The 22,994-nt window shown below is 39.4% G+C and overlaps 2 protein-coding genes across 6 annotated transcripts in view; both read left to right on the forward strand.

Moving 5' to 3' along the window:
• Nucleotides 1-506: 506 nt before the first annotated feature.
• LOC133646627 (cilia- and flagella-associated protein 99-like) lies at nucleotides 507-7,784 on the forward strand. 5 transcript variants are annotated; one of them, XM_062042203.1, is made up of 15 exons: nucleotides 507-559; nucleotides 667-769; nucleotides 908-1,254; nucleotides 1,428-1,534; nucleotides 2,057-2,234; nucleotides 2,316-2,396; nucleotides 2,518-2,586; nucleotides 3,679-3,762; nucleotides 3,859-3,944; nucleotides 4,077-4,281; nucleotides 5,684-5,825; nucleotides 5,897-6,048; nucleotides 6,118-6,323; nucleotides 6,396-6,582; nucleotides 6,675-7,784. In XM_062042203.1, exons 3-15 carry the CDS (start codon nucleotides 940-942, stop codon nucleotides 6,753-6,755), a joined length of 1,893 nt encoding a protein of 630 aa, XP_061898187.1. In that variant the 5' UTR covers nucleotides 507-559; nucleotides 667-769; nucleotides 908-939; the 3' UTR covers nucleotides 6,756-7,784. The 5 variants fall into 5 exon arrangements, with proteins under 5 accessions (XP_061898187.1, XP_061898185.1, XP_061898184.1 ...); XM_062042201.1 differs by having other exon boundaries at nucleotides 937-1,254; XM_062042200.1 differs by having other exon boundaries at nucleotides 519-769; nucleotides 937-1,081; nucleotides 1,160-1,254.
• Nucleotides 7,785-11,137: 3,353 nt separating this feature from the next.
• The window catches only part of si:dkey-21a6.5 (multiple epidermal growth factor-like domains protein 9), a 33,913-nt gene continuing 22,056 nt past the window's right edge, over nucleotides 11,138-22,994 (forward strand). Inside the window, exons 1-3 of the mRNA XM_062040578.1 lie at nucleotides 11,138-11,343; nucleotides 22,585-22,758; nucleotides 22,841-22,979. Coding sequence (XP_061896562.1) covers nucleotides 11,304-11,343; nucleotides 22,585-22,758; nucleotides 22,841-22,979 — 353 coding nt within the window. The 5' untranslated portion in view covers nucleotides 11,138-11,303. The remainder of the gene's footprint in view (nucleotides 11,344-22,584; nucleotides 22,759-22,840; nucleotides 22,980-22,994) is intronic.

Raw genomic sequence — 22,994 nt, forward strand, 5'->3', positions numbered from 1 at the left:
TATTTTTTTTTTTTTTCATAAAGAAACATTTACATACAACTGTATCCCTGCAGACTGTATTGATATATATTGATATATAATGTATGTATTGTGTTTTTTATGTTGATTTAATTAAAAAAAAAAATTAAAAAAATACAAAAATAAAAAATAAAATTTAATTTATTGCGCGGCCCGGTACTTGGGGACCACTGATTTAGAGGACAAAGACGTACCTGCCTGTTTCCTGTCTTTCTTGCAGGCGACTATATGTTGACGACATTCACGCAAACTATTTATGTCCAAATGTTTAATGATCGTGCTGCTATCATAATGTTGTCAACTGGTCTACTCGAGGTCGTTTATTTAAACTAAAACATAAACATGAAAACGTACTTTTACACGGAAGATATAACTGTGTACTTCAAAATAAAAAAAATATTTAATTGTAAGATGTAATAACGAGTCGACGCATTTCCAATTGAACTCGAAGGCAGCGAAGTGATTTGCGGAATACGCCATAATTAATACGTCGTATGAAACGTAATGATTATATATGATCTCACCTTGGGCAAACGTCACAGTAAGTTACGTGTGTACTGCAAACATTTGGACATTCCTTGCCATTCTTATTTTGGATAAAGTTATCACAAGTAAGGTGTCATTGTGTTGATTTAAAATGGCAAAAAGCAACGGAGACCTTGTGAATGAGGCCATTGAGCTGCTGGATAAGTTCAATGCTGGGAAGCAGAGTTTGGATGACTTCATAGAAGATGCCGTCAAGGATCTGCAGGTAAGCAAGTATGAGAATATAAATACAAAACACGTCTTAACGGTGCCTTGCATGATCACATATAAGTCAAAATATGTGCTGTCAATGCATTTCAGTGGCAAGAATAACCCATGCTTATATGACATTTTTAAAATAAAGATACCTCCTTTACTGCATACATTTGGTAGAATATGGAACCTCAGCATAGGAAGTTCATTCTTGATCTTGTCTCTGGATGCACCGAGTACAAGAAGCTACTGGAGGTAGTCGTCAATCCTTTCTATGGCCAGGGGGGGAAACTTATATCCAAATGTTATTACAGCCATTTTGTTGGTAAGTTGGGAAAAAAAACATTGGTTTTGGTTTTAAATGAAAATGACTTACAGTTGTCGTGTTTGTGTTGCTTTTTAGTGATATGTTACCTCACCATATTCTACTTTGAGGACCTTGGACTTCAGGAATTCAGTAACATTGTGAAATCTCTGGACATTAGGAAAATGCACAATGTAAGATGATTGTTGCATTGACAAGACAAGGTGTTATGATGCAGTGTATAGTATTAAATAAATACCGGTACCACAATTGTAAGTGTAAAAGTCAGTGCTTCTTACAGTGTTTAGGTTATCAGAGAAAGCCCACCACAGGTATATATACTCTACACATATGTTCTTGTTTGTAGTTCCTGGGCTTCTTCTTTACAAACCTCACCACTTGGATACAAGATGAATGGAATTGCATCTATGATATTGCATATGTGAAGGACCACTGGATTGCTCCTCTGTTAAGGTAAGAAGTCAATGAAGACTGTTTTGAAGCAATATTCTCTAGACCAGGGGTCGGGAACCTTTTTGGCTGAGAGAGCCATGAAAGCCAAATATTTTAAAATGTATTCCCGTGAGAGTCATATAATATTTTATAACACTGAAGACAACTAAATGCATGCATTTTTAAGTAAGACCAACAATTTTAGAGTATAATAAGTTTCTTATTCTTTTTAATAACATTGCTATTCTGATGCTAACCAATAATAAACAAAATACTTCTTACCATTATTGCGACTTCTTGAACAGGTGCGGTAGAAAATGGATGGATGGATTAAAATGCATGAGAATGTTTTATATTTTGAACGTTATTTTTTAACTCTGTGATTACCAGCGGAATTATTCATTACTTATCGTGTTAAGCAATGTCAGCTAAGATTTATCTGATAGCCAGATGCAGTCATCAAAAGAGCCACATCTGGCTCGAGAGCCAAGGTTCCCTACCCCTGCTCTAGACAAAGAACGCTTTCTCTTCTTTGTCTTTTAGAAAGCGCAATGAGATTGAGGCCCTCATGGAGAAGCTTGCTGCAAAAGAATCTGAAGGGATCCAGCCACATAAAACTCCATGCAAAACCACTAAGTTTGAGGCGTTCTCGTTTGTTAAGCCCAAACCGCTATTTCCACCTAAATCTACGCCCAGCCCTATCGTGGAAAAATACAAACCAGTCAGCTTCATCTAATAAATATTTGTACGATCAAATGAATTTCAAGTTACATAAACTTATGTACTGCTATTGTTTTTAAAGATACCAAAGAGCACTTACAACACTCCAAAAGAGATTCAGCTGTTAGAAGTGATCAAGCAAAGGAACCATCAAATGACTGAGGTATGAATAATATGTTAAAGAGTAAAAAGTTAAGTTTGTCATAATTCAGCTTTATAATGTCGTTTGAATTATTTGATTTTCTGGCCACTGTGTTGACATAGTATATTGTTTTTCTTTGAAGGAGTTACTGCGCAAGAACAATATGACACAGTTCCGGTGTACAAATCTGACAAAGTCTGAGCGCACACAGGTAGGTACTAAAGCTGTGCAAATTGTAGACAAATATTACATTTCACTCATTAAATTGAAGGTGCTATATGTATGGAAACTGTTTTAAATTGTGACTTTCTACACCTTTGTATTGTGGTCACGCCAAAGCTTTTCATTAGTCCTGCCAAATATCACCCAAATAATAACACCATACCAGTTTTACATAAAAACTGCTAATTATTGAAAGGTCAGTGGCTAATGAAGCTTAGTCTCTGAACAAGGGGACTAGGATTCTAATACCATTCAAGGTGAATGGTAACATGAACCATTTTTGTTTATTAGAATGTATGTATTATTACAATCATATTGATGTTATGTTGTAATAGTGTCAATATTCATTGTTAGTGCAATACTGGCCCATACAGTGTCAGACAAATTCAAATCCTTTAACAAATGTAAATGAGGACGATGGGGGGGGGGGGGGGGGGGTGAATCCTAATTAATGACAGTAAATTACTAGTGTACATAATTTAGATTAACCTAAAAAAGACTCCCATTTTTTGAGACAAAGAATGTCATAAACAAACATTTTTCAAATATTTTACTGATTGTACGTCATTTATTTTTTCAAAACCTGGTAACAGTTTAATCTAAAATTCTGTCTGAGTGTATTTTGAAGCAGTCTTCTTACTCCTCTTTGCACTGATGTATGCATTGACCTGATCACTGACCGTACAATAACCTGCTCCGCCTTTCAGATAAACTTTTGTGGTTAAAGTAAAGGAGCATGTTCACTCAAAATAAATTATGTGATTAATCTGAAACTACATGATTAATGCGATAATTTTTTGTGAAAAATCACTGATTTTTGACAGCCTCAATAAATAATGCGATTTGTTTCTTTGTACAGCTTGCCACAACACTTCTTAATTCTGCAAGCTTGTATACATATTTTAAAACAGTTATTTATCGGCACTTGGCTAAATCCCCTTTATTGTTTTATGTATCTAACAGCTGTGAGTCTCATTGTGCCACTGTGTAGTTTAGTGTATTACAATACAAACAAAGTTACTCTATTACATAAAACTATGTTTGCATTACTGATCATTTACCAAGTACCTGTGTATTGCAGAGAGTGCTGTACCAGATAAGTGAAGAGTTGGAGTCAAGGCTTAAGTTTGACTCCATTCATTACGTTAAACCTCCTCCTATTAAGGTGAGAATGCCTTATTCTATGAACAATTAGACTAGGTTAGTGGATAAGAATTCAGTACAATATTAACTCACCGCACATGTTTCTGTTTTTTGTTAGAACGTCAGTCCTATCAAAGTCAACACTGCAGCTATGCTGAGACGGCGGGCTCTGTATGACCGCCATATGGAGGAAGCGCTGCAGAGGTGCACACTCTCTATCAGTCAGCAATTTCGAACCTTTCATTTAGGATTACTTACCGTTTCTTATATCATGTTACAAATATGTTTTTAAATATAAAATGAGCATAACAGCCCTTTCTTTTCCCATGTATCTAGAATAGAGAGTCTGGTGCAGGGAGCACATGAGCCCTCAGTCTTGCTTCAGAGGCAGAGAGAAATGCGTGAGAGAGAATTTCACGAGAGGTGGGCCAGGATTGATCTAAACCATGCCGATGCTAATCTCAGCCATTGGGAGGCCACTTTGGCCCGCACACAAACTGTAGAACGAAACAAGAAGGCTGCTCAGCTCAAAAAAATCGAGGTAGGTGCAAACACTAGCTGTCAACAAGAAGGAACACCAACTAAAAGTGTTTTAGCATGTGTATATAGTAGATTTTGCATGCAGTTGCAATTCCAAGACATTAGATGGCAGACATGTATAGACCAGGGGTCCCAAAACGTTTTGACTCTGGGGTCACATTGGGTTAAAAGAGTTTGGCCGGGAGCTGGACTATCTATTTGTGTATGTACAGTCAAACCTGTCTATAGCGACTACTCAAGGGAAAAAAATAAAGTGGCCGCTAGAGACAGGTGGCCACTATACGCAGGTTGGCCACCATTTTAATTTCCATACATGTTGACCTTTAAAAAATGATGTATACATTTACGTTATGCATGTATCAGGAATTGCAGTAAACTGTTTGTAAAATACAGTTTTGCAAGCTATTATATTTGAGCCTGCTCATTATTGCTCAAGTGAATGGGATGATGTTCCCATTCATGCCAGACTTTCAACTGCGCAAAGCTTAGCAGAGTTTCGATGAGACTTGCCAAGTGCCGGCGCGGCTGCATGGTATAGCTACTTGCGACCCCTCCGTTGGAATACCCGTTGCGGCCACCGCAAATCCAGTTTAAGAAATGAAATTTCAAGGGCCGGTATGGCAATTTATTTATCGGTGACCGCTGTACGGAGTCAATAAACTGTTTTGGGATGCAAAATGAGTGTCCGCTGGCCACATTAAACAATATCAATAGATCGATTTATATTCCTAAATTTCAAGTATATTGATCTGTGCTTGGCAAGTTTGCCTTATGGAAGATAGGTATCGATCCAAGATCTTTTGAAAAAGCAATTGATCAATTCTATCAATACTAGAAAAAGGAAAACATTGGACTTAAGAAGGGCAAACTTTATATGTAGTTTAGCACTTTTAATAGTAAGGACGCTAAACGTTAAATCTATTTTGGCTGTCTGTGATGTCATCAAAACAAATGGCGGATAGCTACAGTGGCTGAAAGGTCATAAATGCAAACGCCACAAGACAATATCATTAATTACAACACAAAAACTTTCGACAGCATACGACACAACATGTTAATTTAAAGCAGCACCAAAACTTTAAGCCACAAAATATTAAAGATTAAAGATTAAAGATACCAATGATTGTCACACACACACTAGATGTGGTGAAATTTGTCCTCTGCATTTGACCCATGCGACCGAAACGAAAGTGACATCCCAGCAAATTACTGATTTTTTTATTTATCTTGAGAGGCATGTTCCATTGTGGGTATTGACAAGTGGTTGACAGGAAATAATGCCCACAAAGTGCCCCGTCTCTAACTTTGTGTCATCTGGGATAGGCTCCAGCACCTTTTTGACACTGCACAGGACGATGGACTAAAACGTGAATGTTGGGTTTTTGATATGGGCTTTCTTGCAGGCCTCCAAACGCTGTCAGAAAAATGCACAGAAAAAGCTGGAGGAAGTAAAAGAGAAGAAAGACCTGGTGCACAAAGTGATAGAAAGTTACAATAACTCCACAAAAGCTAAAGAGAGGGTGAATAAATTCAAGCAAAGTGCTGGTAAGAAAAGTATTTTTTATGTACTATTTGTTCCTGATTTCTCCTTATAACCGAACCATTCTATTCCATAGTAAAAGAATTCGCCGAGCACAATCAAGAGCTCGTTCGTCAAGCACAAGAAGAAGCCAAGGCAGCGCACATCAAGAGGTTGGAATTTATAAATGAAGTCCACACCATGGAATGTCTTCCTACCCATCGAAACAACACATTTGATGATACGGAGGTGAGTGAGAGATTGCAAAGGATGTAAGATAAAAGTTTACAATTTGTCATTGTTTGCCTTTTGTGTTAGATTGCAGGCCATGAGCTGCTGTCAGAGATGTCCCATGTCGAGCTTAAGGAGCGTCTGTTTCTCACAAAGGAAGCAAAGATGTACGAAAAGCAGGCCAAGCGACAGTACATCCAGGAAGAGAAGCAGCGAAAGAAGACGCAGCTGTCGGAAAACATGGACACCGTCATCCTCCAGAGTAGGGCTATGGCGAAGGCTGCTGCCATCAGGTCAGCAAAATTACAAACTCTAAATTTTGAAGCAAGAATACATGTGTCAGTTAGAGTTGTGTTATGTTGCAGGAAAGAGGGAGAGAAACAAGCCAAGCTCCGATTGCAGAGGGTCGCTACTCAGGACAAGAAGGTCTTGGCCTTGCAGAAGAAACTTGAAGAGGTGAAGAAAGAGTGCCAGAAACTAAAGCAAAGTGAAAGCAACGTTAATAAATCCCCAAAGCAGGCAGCATCACACACAGTTGAGACCCACAACGAAGTAAATATAAAATCCACAATGAATGACTTGTTGTCTGTGCTAGTGTTAACATTGTCACGGTCATAGTAAATATTGTTATCTTGTTTTGACAGGATGGAATGCAGAAAATGAATTGGGAGGACTTGGAGAAGCGTTTAGAGCAGTACATCGGGGGGAAAGACTCCCAAAGATAATATTACTCAGTGGTGCAGAGATATATACTTATCAATAAGTTTGTTATTGTGGTTGCAGTGTAAAACTGCACTACTGAATAAGTGCTTAAGCAGCATGTTTGATGGAGATATTTCATCAGTGTTACCCATTAATGCATTTATTTATGATGGATTTATTTATGATGGCTCGTCACGTGCGACCTGTTCACTTTTGTTCATAACCGCATTATAACGTACTTGGTCTGCCAGAGAATATGAGGGTGGCGCTGGTGGTATAGGTGACCGTGTCACTATATTAAGCCCGTTTAGCGCTCTCGAGATACTGGTTTAGATACCGGTACTGTTTTTTTTTTTTTATAAAGCGACTAGCACTGAATCTAGTGAAGATTTTTTGGGCATGAAAGTTGACCACTGCTAGTTGTTCTTTTCAACAAGCAGAGAGTTATGCTGTTGGCCCCTCCCCCTCTAAAAGAACAACACAAATGTGTTTCACATGTTTTTACTCATATTTTGCTAATGCGTCATGGCTAATTAGCAAACTATGAACCGTTGGGAAGGACAGCACCTTTTACCATCATCACCCAACCTGGCATTGTAGGATCGTGGCATTGTTTTCCTCTTTCTCAAGCTCATCAAGACATGGACAATGACAAGATGGCCACGAAGTGGATCCCAGAAGAATTCCTGCAGGAGTGCATGAAGGCTTGGCAGCAAAGCCTGGGAAAATGCATCAGACTGCTAAGGGATTTATAGTTTGGCTGTAAAATACAGTGTAGCATTTTGTAACACCAATCCTGGATTTTTCTAAACCTATAAACCTCATATGATATAATTTAATAAAAGAAGGGGCCATTACCAACAGTTTTGTGGACATTTGACAGTGCTTATTAAGCTATGTTTTAGAACAGGGGTGTCCAAAGTGTGGTCCAGAGGCAATTTTTGCCTCGCACCTCAGTTTTTATTAGCCCAGAGCACATTCTAAGGACAAACACGTTGAGGATTAGAATTTAAAAACAAATTAAACATTCGATGTCCAGCAACTTTTTGCATCCTAACGCTAAGAAAACGGAAATGCTGATTATCGTTCCTGCTAGACATTTGACAACCAAACAATTACACCAAGCGACTTTGTCCGATTTTTCCACCACTGATGCTGAGATTATTCATGGGTTTCTTACGTCTCGTCTTGATTATTGTAACATATTAATTTCGTGTCTCCCTATGTCGAGCATTAAAGATTACAGTTGGCACAAAATGCAGCTGTTAGACTTTTGACAGGAACAAGAAAGTTTGATCATATTACGCCTATACTGGCTCACCTGCACTGGCTTCCTGTGCACTTAAGATGTGACTTTAAGGTTTTACTACTTACGTATAAAATACTAAACGGTCTAGTTCCATCATATCTTGCTGATTGTATTGTACCATATGTCCTGGACAGAAATCTACGTTCAAAGAACTCCGGCTTATTAGTGATTCCCAGAGCCCCAAAAAAGTCTGCGGGCTTTAGAGCGTTTTCTATTCGGGCTCCAGTACTATGGAATGCCCTCCCGGTAACAGAGATGCTACCTCAGTAGAAGCATTTAAGTCCCATTGTCATGACGCGGAGTCAAACCCACGTTTCCTCTGCAGCTGGAGCTGCAGGCACCTCTGCTAACCCCTCTGCTGGCAGCATGCTCAGACACGCCTCTGCTCGTGCTGAGCACAACACGCCCACACAGCAACAAGCCTGCAAGCAATCAATGATCAACGCACCTGGACTTGATGAGGGGGAGCGGCATAAAGACCAGCGGACCCGAGGAACCTTTGCCAGAACGTCGCTAACCTTCCAGTAAGCATCACGTCTGGCATTCCCTTTTCCCAGTGATTTCCTCGTCCTTGTGGTTGCTCTATCTCTCCGTGTTTTCCTCCTGGTTCATGCCCTTTTGTATTTCCACAGTGACTCCCCTGTCCTCCGTGATCGTGCCTTGTCACTCGATACCCATCCGGATTCCTGACTGCTCTCCCCGATCCACGACCTCCCTGCTCGGAACCAGACCACGCTGCCCTGCTCTTGCCCACGACCTCTTGCCTGTCCATGAACTGCCTCTTCGCCTTGCCCCTTTGGATAACGACGAAAGATACAACCAACATTTGCTGACAACAACTCATGGTAACATTTACATTATTAATATTACACATAGTCAACACTCATTCACTTTGAGTAGCATACACACGCCACGTATTCATCAAAGGTTGAAAACCGCAGTCCTGCCCTGGTTGTCGCCTCCTTCCCTTCTCTGATATACAACACCCATTTTAAAACTAATTTGTATATTTTAGCCTTTAAATAGACCCCTTTTTAGACCAGTTGATCTGCTGTCTCTTTTCTGCTCTGGCCCCCTCTCCTGCTTGGAGAGGTTATCAGGTGACCACAGATGACGTGCTAGCTGTTCAAAGTCGGGACCCAGGATGGACCACTCTTTCTCCCCTGCTGGTCTCCCAATGGACTGGACTTTCACATGAAGTCGGGACCCAGGATGGACCACACCTTATGCATCAGTCGGTGACGTCTCTGCGCCCCGACTTGTCTACATGCAATATGATCTCCTGCTGGCCCCACTAAGGACTGGACTCTCACAGTATTAACCGTACCCACTCGGCATCTATTGTACTGGTCAGCCAAGGGGGTGAGGAGTCCCCACATCTGCGGTCCCTTCCAAGGTTTCTTGTTCCCATTGAGTTTAGTTTTTTCTTGCCCTGATGTGGGATCTGAGCTGAGTATGTTGTTGTGGCTTGTGCAGCCCTTTGAGATATTTGTAATTAAGGGCTTGATTGATTGAACTTAACACAAAAAACTACGAAAACATTTTACTGTCACAAGCCCCCCCACCCCCAAAAATGGGACATGAAAACCAAAATGGCCGACGACCTGTGCGTCTCACTGTTCTTTGATGAGTTCCGTGCGTTCCCTTATGATGAACATGTGTACACATTTCTTGCAATAAATGATAAGTTTGTGAGTCTTCAAAAACATTTCATTTGGTGGCATAATATTAGTATAGAGCACAAGAAATGTAATACCTCAAGGGGGTTAGATTAGGCAAGACGATTTTGTTCTAGAGCACAATGTGTACGCGAGGCAATCCAAAGTGCTTTACAGATGCATACAATTTATGAAGGTGAATGAAATCAGGAGAATATGAATAATTTGCTTTTTTACCTATAACAGTGTTTCTCAAACTGTTACTGGTACACAAGCTCCATCTGGTACGTCAGAATTAAATATTGTAAAGACATGACTCGAGCCATTATCAAAGGTTTATCAGCCTTCAATGGAAGTCGTTAAAAATTTGACTACTGTAGACTAGTCGACACCAATGTAAACAAGACACAAACAGAACCGTCTAACTCCGACATTTCTATCAATCAACATGCATGGGAACCGAATGTTCTCTACATTCACCGTTTACGTCCACCCTTTTTCAGCCTCCCAGCCAAACAACGCACAGAAGACATTTAGACAATATATTCAAAAACAGTGTTACTCTTCAAACTGTGTAATGTTACAGTGGCCAAAAATATGAAATATACTTTAAAAAAAAACCTCTGCTTTGTTTTTAATGAATACTTAGGCCTAGTATGCCACTGTATTTTGATGTTGGTCATAATGGTGGTACTTGGAGAGCCAAGTGTTTTCTGAGGTGGTACTTAGTGAAAAAGGTTTGAGAACCACTGATCTATACATCACAAAGCTAAGATGTGGATGTTTCATTCAGATATTAGCATATGTTGACCTACAGTACATTGTATATCTTTCATGTAAAAGATGTAGCAAAGTGGCCCTGCATACTTACATTTTTCTGTATGTGGCACTAGCTAGAAAAGGTTTGGACTCCTCTGTTTTAAAACGTATTATGTAAAACTGTACTCCGGCTTCCTCCCACCTCCAAAGACATGCACCTGGGGATAGGTGATTGGCGACACTAAATGGTCCCGTGTGTGAATGTTGTCTGTCTATCTGTGTTGGCCCTGTGATGAGGTGGCGACTTGTCCAGGGTGTACCCCGCCTTCCACCCGAATGCAGCTGGGATAGGATCCAGCACCCCCCGCAACCCCGAAAGGGACAAGCAGTAGCAAATGGATGGATGGTAGTACTGCTTCATAAAACGGTGTATGTAGTATTGCTGATATATGCCATGTGTTTCATAATGACTCATTCCAGCGCAAAATAAACCATGCATGTTTTTGTGTAGTTAAGAAAGAAAAGTTTTCCTTGGATTATTCTGTTTGTCTTGAAGCTTGTTTAAGAGTAAAACGTGTAACAGTCATGTTGCAGCATTGACAATCGATTTGTTTTGCTGCACTTAAGCAGAGGCCTTGTGAAAAAACAAGCTGCATTTGACTGGTTTTCGAAATCACATGATGTGAAATTTGTCACATGACGCAGAGGTACCGCCCACCGCTTCACTGACGTCGTCCTCTCTCTTTTTTTTAGGAAAAAAAACAAAAGTTTGTCTGTGATTTGTCAAGTAAGAGATGCTGTAGATGAAGTTAGTCAGGAGAAGAGTTGAGGACCATTAAAGGAGGATGGCTCCTCTGCTCGTCGTCTCTGCCCTTTGCCTCTTTGGTGAGTCATTATTCCTACCATACAATACTTAGGAATACTTCAATTATTGTATTACAATTCAGATCGGATTTTAGACACTATATACATTTTTGTCATTATAGCGGGAATTAATACACGTGTTGCTTTTCCGCATTACTTATTTGTGCCTCAAACTCGTTATTCCATGCAGGAATGTCGCATTTGTGGTTATGAACATGTCTTTCATTTGGCAGAAATGCAGCCTCGGATTAAAATCACATGACCCCCTCCTTCTGAATAAGTCCTTTTCTTGAGGAAGATGGCTCCTACTCATAGCTCCCAAGCACATGGCTAATGTGATTACTCACACAATGTGCCCTCTTGTCTTACTCATTTACTTCTTTAAGTTGGTTCTACGTTGGATGTTTGCACTACTGCTCTCTCAAGGTCGTTTATACTTCCTATTGTGTTGAAGATATGTGTCTCCTATATTCTTTTTTCAAATTTGAATTTCATTAGATTTGATATACATTGTTAGTATTAAAAATCATGTTCTCTTTCAATAGCTTCTGAGTCATGTGACTTATACAAACTGATTTCCACTTATCAGTAGTGCTGCCTTGCGATTAGGTGGCGATTTATCCAGGGTGTACCCCGCCCCGCCTTCCGCCCGAAGGCAGCTGGGATAGGCTCCAGCAACCCTCGCGACCCCGAAAGGGACAAGCGGTAGAAAATGGATGGATGGATCAGTAGTGCTGGGCAGCACGGTGGAGAGGGTGGTTAGCGCACCGCGACCCCAAAAAGGGGCAAGCGGTAGAAATGGATGGATGGAGTAGTAGTACTAGCCTTTTAGTATCGTGCATAAATGTTCTTTTTTAAATTAGTTTTTTTATGTAATATTGAAAATTCTGTGATGAGGTGGCGACTTGTCCAGGGTGTACCCCGCCTTCCGCCCGATTGTAGCTAAGATAGGCTCCAGCGACCCCCCGCGACCCAAAAAGGGACAAGCGGTAGAAAATGGATGGATGGATGGATATTGAAAATTCATATGAAATACTATTAAACATTTTTTTTAAATAAAAAAAGTTTATACTACAAGCGCTGCTATCAAGTGAAATTAAAGTTCTAAGTCAAATAGCCTAGAATGAATTGGGGAAAAAACATCCATCCATCCATTTTCTACCGCTTGTCCCTTTGGATATAAATTGTTTTGAAACTCAAATTTGAAAATAAAAAAGGTGTGCATGATACTACAACACAAGCTCTGCTTGTATGAAGTGGAAATAAATTTCTTGGTCTCATGACTTAGAAGTTATTTTTTAAAAAGCCACAATTTTTAACATTAGAAAATGCTATTGTACTCTAAATTGAAGACAGGTGTGCATGATACTGCAAGGCTAACAGTACTTATGTCAAGTGGAATTAGGTTTCTATAAGTCACATGACAAAGAAGCTATTGAAAAAAACAACATAACTTAATAACTAATACAAAAAAATTATTTAAAAAAGATGTGCATCATACAAAGGATAGCAGTACCGTACTAAAATCAAGTGGAAACTAAGTTTCTAGATCACATGACCAGAAGCTGTTTAAAAAAAAAAAGCCATTACTTGTTAATATTTAAAAAATAATATAAAATCTTGTAAAAGTCAAATTTAAAACAAAAACGGCGTTGATGATATTGCATAGCTAGCACTACTAATATCAAGTGAAATGAAGTTCCAAGGTCACATGATTTAGAAGCTATTGGGAAAAAAAGCCAGGATTTGTAATATTAAAATTGTATATAAAACCCTAATATACTCAAATTCAAAAATAAAAGGGTGTGCATGCTACTACAAAGCTAGCACTACTAATATCAAGTGGAATTCACTTTCTATAGGTAACACGACCTAGACTATATTGAAAAAAGCCATGATTTTTCTGTTAGAATTTTTAATTAAACCCAAATAAACTTAGATTTGAAAAAAAACATTAAAATATATACATTTTAACAAACTCTTTTCAACACAATAGTAGTTTATTGACGGTCCCTAAGTATAATAAGCGCGGCAGTTTTTGCAAGCTTCCGCACCATGAGAGAGTAGTCCGGGATGAACTGCCGCTTGAACTACAGAGGAGAATATCCAACATCCAACGAGAAACTAACATCATTGCGGTTTACTTATTTACCTGCTGGCCTCACCCTAACACTAACCCTATATTGAAGAGGTTTCATTCTATTGAAAAATATCAACATTGTAATAAAGTAGCTAGAGCTATGGTAGGGCTGGGCGATATATCAAATATACTCGATATATCGCGGGTTTGTCTCTGCGATATAGAAACTGACTACATCGTGAGTATTCGAGTATACGTTCTCACGCAGTTGCTTTTAGCTGCGGGCATTACATTACAGGCTTTTCTCACTCTTTCTTGTCTCTCCTTCTCACAAAGAGATAAAACAAGCGCACCTTCTTGCATACATCACATATTGTCGCGCGTGCAACGTCATACGCCCTCGCGGAGCAGAGAGGTAGCGGCATGGTAACGTTAACTGTGGCAGGTCGTGCTAGCGGAGCGGTGCGAGTGGTAATACGAGAGAGAGAAGGTGCGAATCTGGTAACAAATGGAGGAAGAAAAAATAATTCTCAAGAAAAACAGCACAGTGTCCATCGTCCGGCGGTGGTTTGGCTTCAAGCGGGAAGATGTTGAACAGACAACCGTAATATGTCAAGTATGCGGCAAAAGCGTTGCTACAAAAAGTAGCACCACTACTAATTTGTAGCTTCATTTGAAAAGTCACCCGCTAGAGAATAAGGAGTGCTTGAAACTCTGCATTTCAACTTCTCCGGCCGGTGCCACACCCAACAAAATGCCCAAGCAACCAGTACTGACCCAATTCAGCCTGGCGTCTTCCATTTCCACATCAACACCGTATGAAAAAAATAGTCAACAACAGAAGGAGATAACGTCCACAGTAACCTACCACATAGCGAAGGACATACACTATTTGATTTCCTATTATGCAGCTCATTTTTATTTTACAGTATTTGAAATATATTGTGTGACATCATGCACAAAAGTGCACTTTATTTGTTTTAAAATGTTGTAGTGGAGTTCTGTACAAAAAGTGCACTTTAATTTAGTGTTGTTTTGATATGTCATCTTAGTGACGTCATGCACAAAAGTGCACCAATAGCTTGTTTTAAAATGTCTCTGACAATCTTGCACTTTCTGTTTTGAAATTACATGAATATGTTTGTGCCACTGCTTAATAACTGTTTAATAAATACAGTTTTGGTAAATTGACTTAGTTGTGATTTCCCTCTCTGCATGAAAGTTTAAAATGAGCATATATTAATGAAGTATGAAGAAGAATGTTTTAATGTAGACACATAGAATCATCATACTGCTGTGATTATATGCATCAAGTGTTCATTCAAGGCTAAGGCAAAATATCGAGATATATATCGCGTATCGTGACATGGCCTAAAAATATCGAGATATTAACAAAAGGCCATATCGCCCAGCCCTAAGCTATGGCCTGAAACATGTCAGACCCTAAAAGGGACCTATGATGATTTAAATGTACATGTAACACACTTCCCTGTTGTGTAAACAATACATATTAGATATACTCTGGTGTAAACATTGCATAAATGTTGTTCCACTGTCACATTTATAACCTATTTTCTTTTGGTGTGTGGAGGCGTTCCCTTTTAATTGCAAATGAAACCCTCCATACACCATCCTCTACAAAATGATCCAAATGTATCTTTCGAAATATTTAAATATATATCTTGGAACACCGCTATTTTTTTTTAGACACAGTTAAAAATAAACTTCATAAACAATACAGAAATTTCCAGGCTATAAAGCGCACCTGTTTATAAGCCACAAACGCAAATGTTATTTTGTCCCTCACCACATTGCGCTTCAAATATTGTGGCTTCACCACATCCCAGATTTGTTGGGGATATATTTTTTAAAAGGAACCTATTATGCAAAACAAACTTTTCTTACCTATTGGTACATGTTTTTGTGTATTTGGGATCTGTTAATGTCCTGAAAATGTGAAATCAAACCATAGAGGCACGGCAGGGAGATCGATAAAACAATCTTGCCTTCCTTCATACTTCATCAAAGAGCCGTTTGGAATTTGCCCAATTTGTGACGTTTTTTCCAAGTGTGACGCCAGTGGATATCTCTAATGTATTGTAGAGATTTACGTGAAGCGCTTTGTGTGACTAGTCTGTAGTCAATAAGCTTCTTTTTCTCTATCCTCTTGTGGGGGCAGACTGGCCTGTACATTTCTCTCCATTTCTAATAAAAAATAGCGTATAGTTCTAACTTATATCTGTCAATATACTCCATATGGACGTGCTAAAAACAACAACATGGCTGACAGGGAGAAGACACAGTCGAAGTGGAGGCACGTAAATAAGACCACCTACAAAGCGGAGCATCCTGAAGAGACGGTCAGAAAGCGGTTTGAAGATGGTCTGTAAATTATAATCTATGCAAAATTTGGAACAAAGAACCAACATAACATGTTATGTAGCCTACAAGGAAGCATTTACAAGATATAAATAGCTAAATAAACTAAAAATATCAATACTACACTAGTATTAGCCAATAGGGGTGACCAAACCAATCAGTACCGTGGCCACTGATTGGCTCGGCCATGGGTAGCATTACTATATCAGATTAAGAGTGTAAAGGTGACTCAGGGTGTTATTCCATGTCTAGAGGGCTCTCATAAAGTTGAAGAATGTATCTAAACAGTCATAAACAGTTTTTTTGCTCTAACTATGAAAATATTTGATTTGTAATTAATGAATTCTCCTGTGCAGAAATGTATACATCACGGTCATGTCTGGAACCAATTAACAGCGATAAACGAGGAATGACTGTATTCTGGCCGCACACGTCTGTTAGCTGCAGGTGTACACACATTTACACAGGTATTAACAAGTCCAACACAAGACAGTGCCTGTAACACAGTATGCACTACACAGCCTACCGGAGAGTGACATCTTCTTCGGTGCCGCAGTTGAGGGGACTAAGGGTTGCATCGTCCGTTTTCTCTCTTTGGCCCTCTCTCTTTGGGCTTACACCTTCTTCATTGGCACGTGGTGGTATGGCCTTTCAGGGCCCGAGTTGTGGTGGCCTCCTGTCACATGCAGCGGCTCTTTTTCGTTTTTCGATGGCAAAGTCTTAGTTTTCGGCTTTGGGATTGTGTTTTGTGCATTTTGTCGTGTCTTGAGGAGGGTAAGTCCATAACACGTTAAATGGCTGACTGAATACTGTAACAGTGTGAGTGCATTTGATTTAATGTGAACACTTTCATTGGTCCACCGTGACTGGTTCATTGGTCTGATGTGACAAGGCTAAATTTATTGTCAGAATGTGAAGCTCGTGAACCCAGACAAAATCTTAAATTAGCCACAGCATTGTATTGTAGCTTATGGAATGTCAGTGTTATCGTGCGCATGCCACAATTAAATGAAAATAATACTTTACCCTACCATCTTTTGTCGTCCCTTAAATCATAGTAATGTTGTACTTTTGTATTTTTGAAAATAATGTCAAACAAACCCGGTTAGTATAATCACTTAAAGGGAAAGGGTAACACTTTCATTGCCTTTCAAACAGCGAAAAAATCCAAAATATCCTTCTAACACCTCAGAAAAAACCTGGTTCTTCAAGTACCACCATAATGCCCAACATTAGAATACAGTAGAATAGTATGCCTAAAGGCCTACTGAAACCCACTACTACCGACCACGCAGTCTGATAGTTTATATATCAATGATGAAATCTTAGCATTGCAACACATGCCAATTCGTTATAAAGTGCAATTTTAAATTTCCGGCAAAACTTCCGGTTGAAAACACCTATGTATGATGACGTATGCGCGTGACGTCAATCGTTGAAACGGAAGTATTCGGACCCCATTGAATCCAATACAAAAAGCTCTGTTTTCATCTCAAAATTCCACAGTATTCTGGACATCTGTGTTGGTGAATCTTTTGCAATTTGTTTAATGAACAATGAAGACTGCAAAGAAGAAAGTTGTAGGTGGGATCGGTGAATTAGCGGCGGACTACAGCAACACAACCAGGAGGACTTTGAGATGGATAGCAGATGCGCTAGCCGCCGACCTCACCTTGACTTCCTCCGTCTCCGGGCCGCCGACCGCATCTATGATCGGGTGAAGTCCTTCGTCGCTCCGTCGATCGCTGGAACGCAGGTGAGCACGGGTGTTGATGAGCAGATGAGGGCTGGCGTAGGTGGATAGCTAATGTTTTTAGCATAGCTCTGTGAGGTCCCGTTGCTAAGTTAGCTTCAATGGCGTCGTTAGCAACAGCATTGTTAAGCTTCACCAGCCTGGAAAGCATTAACCGTGTATTTACATGTCCATGGTTTAATAGTATTGTTGATTTTCTGTCTATCCTTCCAGTCAGGGGTTTATTTTTTTTGTTTCTATCTGCATTTAAGCACGATGCTATCACGTTAGCTCCGTAGCTAAAGTGCTTCGCCGATGTATTGTCGTGGAGATAAAAGTCACTGTGAATGTCCATTTCGCGTTCTCGACTCTCATTTTCAAGAGGATATAGTATCCGAGGTGGTTTAAAATACAAATCCGTGATCCACAATAGAAAAAGGAAAAATGTGGAATCCAATGAGCCCTAGCTTGTACCTAAGTTACGGTCAGAGCGAAAAAAGATACATCCTGGCGTCCTGCACTGCACTCTAATCCTTCACTCTCACTTTCCTCATCCACGAATCTTTCATCCTCGCTCAAATTAATAAGGTAATCGTCGCTTTCTCGGTCCGAATCGCTCTCGCTGCTGGTGTAAACAATGTGCAGATGTGAGGAGCTCTTTAACCTGTGACGTCACGCTACTTCCGGTACAGGCAAGGCTTTTTTTATCAGCGACCAAAAGTTGCAAACTTTATCGTCAATGTTCTCTACTAAATCCTTTCAGCAAAAATATGGCAATATCGCGAAATGATCAAGTTTGACACATAGAATGGATCTGCTATCCCCGTTTAAATAAGAAAATCTCATTTCAGTAGGCCTTTAAATTAGCCACAGCATTGTATTGTAGCTTATAGAATGTCAGTGTTATTGTGCGCATGCCACAATTAAATGAAAATAATACTTTACCGTACCGTCTTTTGTCGTCTCTTAAATCATAGTAATGTTGTACTTTTGTATTTTTGAAAATAATGTCAAACAAACCCGGTTAGTATAATCACTTAAAGGGAAAGGGTAACACTTTCATTGCCTTTCAAACAGTGAAAAAATCCAAAATATCCTTCTAACACCTCATAAAAAACCTGGCTCTTCAAGTACCACCATAATGCCCAACATTAGAATACAGTAGCATAGTATGCCTAAGTATTCATTAAAACAAGGAAGATGTTTTATTTAACATGTATATTTAATATGTTGGCCACTGTAACATTACACACAGTTTGAACAGTAACACTGTGTTAGAATATAGGACAATAAAACACTACTTTATTCAAGTCATTCTTTGGCGTACTGTTAGATGGAGCCTGTGTACCGTACCACAGTTTGAGAATCACTGCAGAAGTGAATAACATTGTTGAACGTCATAGTTGTGTTCAATTGTCCGTCCGGATCTATGGTGGTTAACGGAAGATTAGGATATTACCATTTTTTTTATTCTGGGGCAAGAAAATGTTTCATTTTCACTCATACAGCAAAAAACACGAACAAAAGTGCAAAACACATTTTTAAAAGCCATATTTGTGTTTGTTCCTATATGTGTTAGCAAGCCACTTCCTGGTTCACAGAGGATAATGGGAGTCGGACGTTACCTTTTCTTATTCAAGGCATTAATTGCACTTTCAAATAGCAAAAAGAGAAAATGAAAGTGAAAAATATGTTTTGTTTGTGTCCCTCTGTATGTTGGCTACTAGCTAGTACGCCGTGATTCATAAAACATTCTATGAATTGGACCATACCACAGGTTAAACAGCCAAACTAAAAAATTAATGACTAACAAAAGTGTAAACATTTTTTTTTTCTAGACTTAGGGCCACGTAAACGGTTTCATCACCTTTCCAACTGCAAAAACAACAATAAATCCATGTAACAAAAGTGAAAAATGATATATTTAATTTGTCCCTCCAAGTGTTAGTGAGCTACTTTCTGCTTCAAGGTAGATATTAGACTTAGACTTAGACTTCCTTTTACTGTCATTCAAATTTGAACTTTACAGTACAGATAAGAACAGCATTTAGTTGAATTAGCTCGCTGTAGTGCAGGATAAAAGAGCAATAAGGTGCAGATATAAATAAATAGATTATTGTACAGATAAATATATTGCACTTTTGCATATGTATCCACATTTATGGATGTGTGTTATATTGTCTTTATATTCCAGCCAGTTAATCCCTTTTTGGGGGGAATTGAGGGGATTATATTATATTATATATATATATATTATAAGGCGATTAAACTTTACTTTACATCCATCCATCCATCAATTTTCTACCGCTTGTGCCTTTACTTTACACTTTTTTTTTATTAAAGGGAAAGGGAAAATGTTTCAAACGGCAGAAAGAAAAACTGAATGTGATAAACATTGTTGCCTTTTGTTTGTTCCTTTTTTGTTAGCAACTGGTTCAAATATGATAATGTTGATAACATAATACATTACTTTTTTGGGGGGGAAGTTTAGAAACTTTGGGACTCTCACCACTTGCAATCTGGGGCAGGCAGTAACAGTTTAATTGTAACATAAATGCATCCCTTTTTATCGAAATTTGCACAAAATGCTCCAATTTAAAGGGTTCTTCCTCATCACTTACAAGCATTGTAGCAAAGTGCTGATATTGCTTCCCACTGACTAACAACTCTGGGAGCTACATGCATCCAAATATGTGGCGGAGAGCACCCTCAGCACCAGCATAACAGTGTGGCACAGAAAAATGCTATTCATTTTTACTCATATTTTAGTCATCCAAATTGATTTTGTTTTAATCGACTAAATTTAACAATGTAATTTCAGTCAACTGAAATTACAGTACATTTAGTCGACTTTAGTCCTTTGCTCATTCTCACCGGTGTAAGCATATTACAAGGTGGAACCTATTAAATGCATACAGTTTTGGTGAGAATTCCAACTTTCTTATCATCAAAAAGAAAAGCATCTGATTGGAACTCCTATGTAACTCACTTCCGACCCTTTCTCATGCGCTGTTTAAGAGCTGTGATTGGATACACAGTATTCCAAACTGTTCCCAATTAACTGATTAGACTTATGTCAATGTCAACATTTTTGTTTTGCTTTTATTCGTTGACTAAAATGTCAGTTAAATTCGTCATTGTCTTAGTCAACGTGCATTTATTTTGATTATGATTATCGTCTCGTTTTAGTCAAGGAAAATACCACTGATGGTCACACACACACACACTAGGTGTGGTGAAATTACACTCTGCATTTGACCCATACCCTTGTCCCCCCCCCCCCTGGGAGGTGAGGGGAGCAGTAAGCAGCAGCAGGGGCCGCGCTCAGGAATCATTTGGGTGATTTAACCCCCAATTCCAACCCTTGATGCTGAGTGTCAAGCAAGGTGGTAATGGGTCCCAATTTTATAGTCTTTGGTATGACTCGGCCGGGGTTTGAACTCACGACCTACCAATCTCGGGGCGGACACTCTAACCACTAGACCACTGAGCAGGCTTGTTGACAATAATTAAAATAATAATAATTAAAATGATTAGCAGTGATGGGCAGTAGCTCGCTACAAGTAGCGACGCTACGTAGCTTAACTACATTTCGCAGTAGTGTGGCGGTAGCGTAGCGATTCCTGTATCTTTGCTATTTTTAGACCCCTGTACCGAGGAGCTGACATCAAAGGTACAAAGAAGGAAAATGGACTGCAACGCCAAATATGGAGATAATCCATGATGATTGGTTGGTGTACGTATGACAAAATACATAATTGGTTGTTTTACGAATGATGAGTCACGATTGGCTAAGGTTAATGCAAAACATTAGGGACTGGCCAATCCCAGGCAAGATAAGGCGGATCATCAAAACCAGGAAGCAAAATCATGACAGACTGACACATGCACTTGCCACATGATGACGAGGGAGTCAGAGACAGAGAGAAGCTTCAAGCTGACAACTCAAAAAGAAAGAAACCTACTTGAAGATGGCAGAGGGATTTTCTGTGCAGATTTTTCCTTTAGTGATGAAGACCATGTCCAGGAAACCCACAATAATGTGTCTACTGTACACATTTATGTGTTTAGCGAAAACAACCTTCATTTTTAATTATTTACTCTGTAAACCAACCAACATCCAAACTGCTCTCGACATGTAACACAAATTTAAGAGGACACATTAAGGTGAAGGTTAAAAGTTCATGAAAAGTTTTACTGCACATAAACATTGTCATCCGTTCCCAAACAACACATTGTACTTTTTTGTCAAGATCTAGAAAGCTGCTGTTTTTATTTACTGTAAGCAAAAAAAAAAAAAGATTATAAGGGTGGGCCAAAGAAAAGGCAAACTAAAATAAATATATAATATATGTGGTGACTCCCAGAGGGAGTTTTAGGGTTTCCCCAGCTAAATGACAGATAGTTAATAGTAATGGACCCTTATTGGGTCCATTTGGTTCCATTTGTATAATCTGTTACATTAACGTTGATATTATGCATGTGGGCCCATTTGATAGGAATGCCATTAAACGAGGGTTTGTAGCTTAATGCATGTCAAACCAGGGGTCCTTGCAATTAAAAGGGGGGATGATAATCACTGCTATAATATCTGTAAATCTTCTCTTATGGGGGTCCCTGGTGTATATTTTCAAATGGGGGTCCGTGTAGCTTGCTACAATCCTCTGGGAATGACTTCTCCTGTATTTTAGCTACATTTCATCCAGAGTAAATAGTATCTTAGTTTACTGCATTTTCCAAGTAACATCACTAATTATTAGTCAACAAAATTAACATTGCCTCAACCCTTACCCAACTTCCCACACATGCATGAGAAACACTTACCTTGCACACCTGTGCCAACTGTGCTGAATGATTAAACAAATACATCTTGCTGTCGGGCCTGGCAGATGAAATAATATTTGGCTTGGTTGTCACTGTTCTATTGTAATAGCATGTCTAAAACACTACGTAAGATTAAATTCTCTTTCACAGAAGTCACCTTTTGGTCAAATGAATCATTGACTTCCCCGTCCATGTTAGACCAAACAAATAGTTATGTAGTCACAGTCACACCATATTTATGTTGTAGGCATGGTGCTGAGTCAGACCACACCCACTCCTGCGGCCCTTGCCAGCACCCTGGTGGAGAACGGCACTGCTGTGACGCCAACTCCCGCTCCTGTCAGCACCACCACCTCCAGCTGCTCTGCATTAAACACTTCCAACTGTGAGCCCTGTGCACCCGGATCACAGTACGACAATAGTAAGTTTATACTGTTTCTGTACATGTGTCATAATGTACTACTAAAGAGTGGAGGCTGAACCCTGCTTATCCACATCCTAAGGCACACTGCTCTGTGCATGCTGCACCGAGCCTGGGCTCTGTCTAGTTCCTGGAGCCTGTCTGCCATGCACTACTGGCTTCTACCAACCGCTGTCTGGACAACAGCAGTGCCTTCCATGCCGGCAGGGCTTCTACACAAAGTAGGATTGCTCGTG

The sequence above is a fragment of the Entelurus aequoreus genome, linkage group LG03, assembly GCF_033978785.1.
Source record: "Entelurus aequoreus isolate RoL-2023_Sb linkage group LG03, RoL_Eaeq_v1.1, whole genome shotgun sequence".
NCBI lineage: Eukaryota > Metazoa > Chordata > Actinopteri > Syngnathiformes > Syngnathidae > Entelurus > Entelurus aequoreus.

Excerpts from the sequence above, each read along its gene's own strand:
- LOC133646627 (XM_062042199.1), top strand. The coding sequence starts at position 656 with ATGGCAAAAAGCAACGGAGACCTTGTGAATGAGGCCATTGAGCTGCTG. Across the intron at positions 770-936 it reads ATGCCGTCAAGGATCTGCAG|AATATGGAACCTCAGCATAG; the intron begins GTAAGCAAGTAT and ends TACATTTGGTAG. Across the intron at positions 2,235-2,315 it reads TCGTGGAAAAATACAAACCA|ATACCAAAGAGCACTTACAA; the intron begins GTCAGCTTCATC and ends TTGTTTTTAAAG.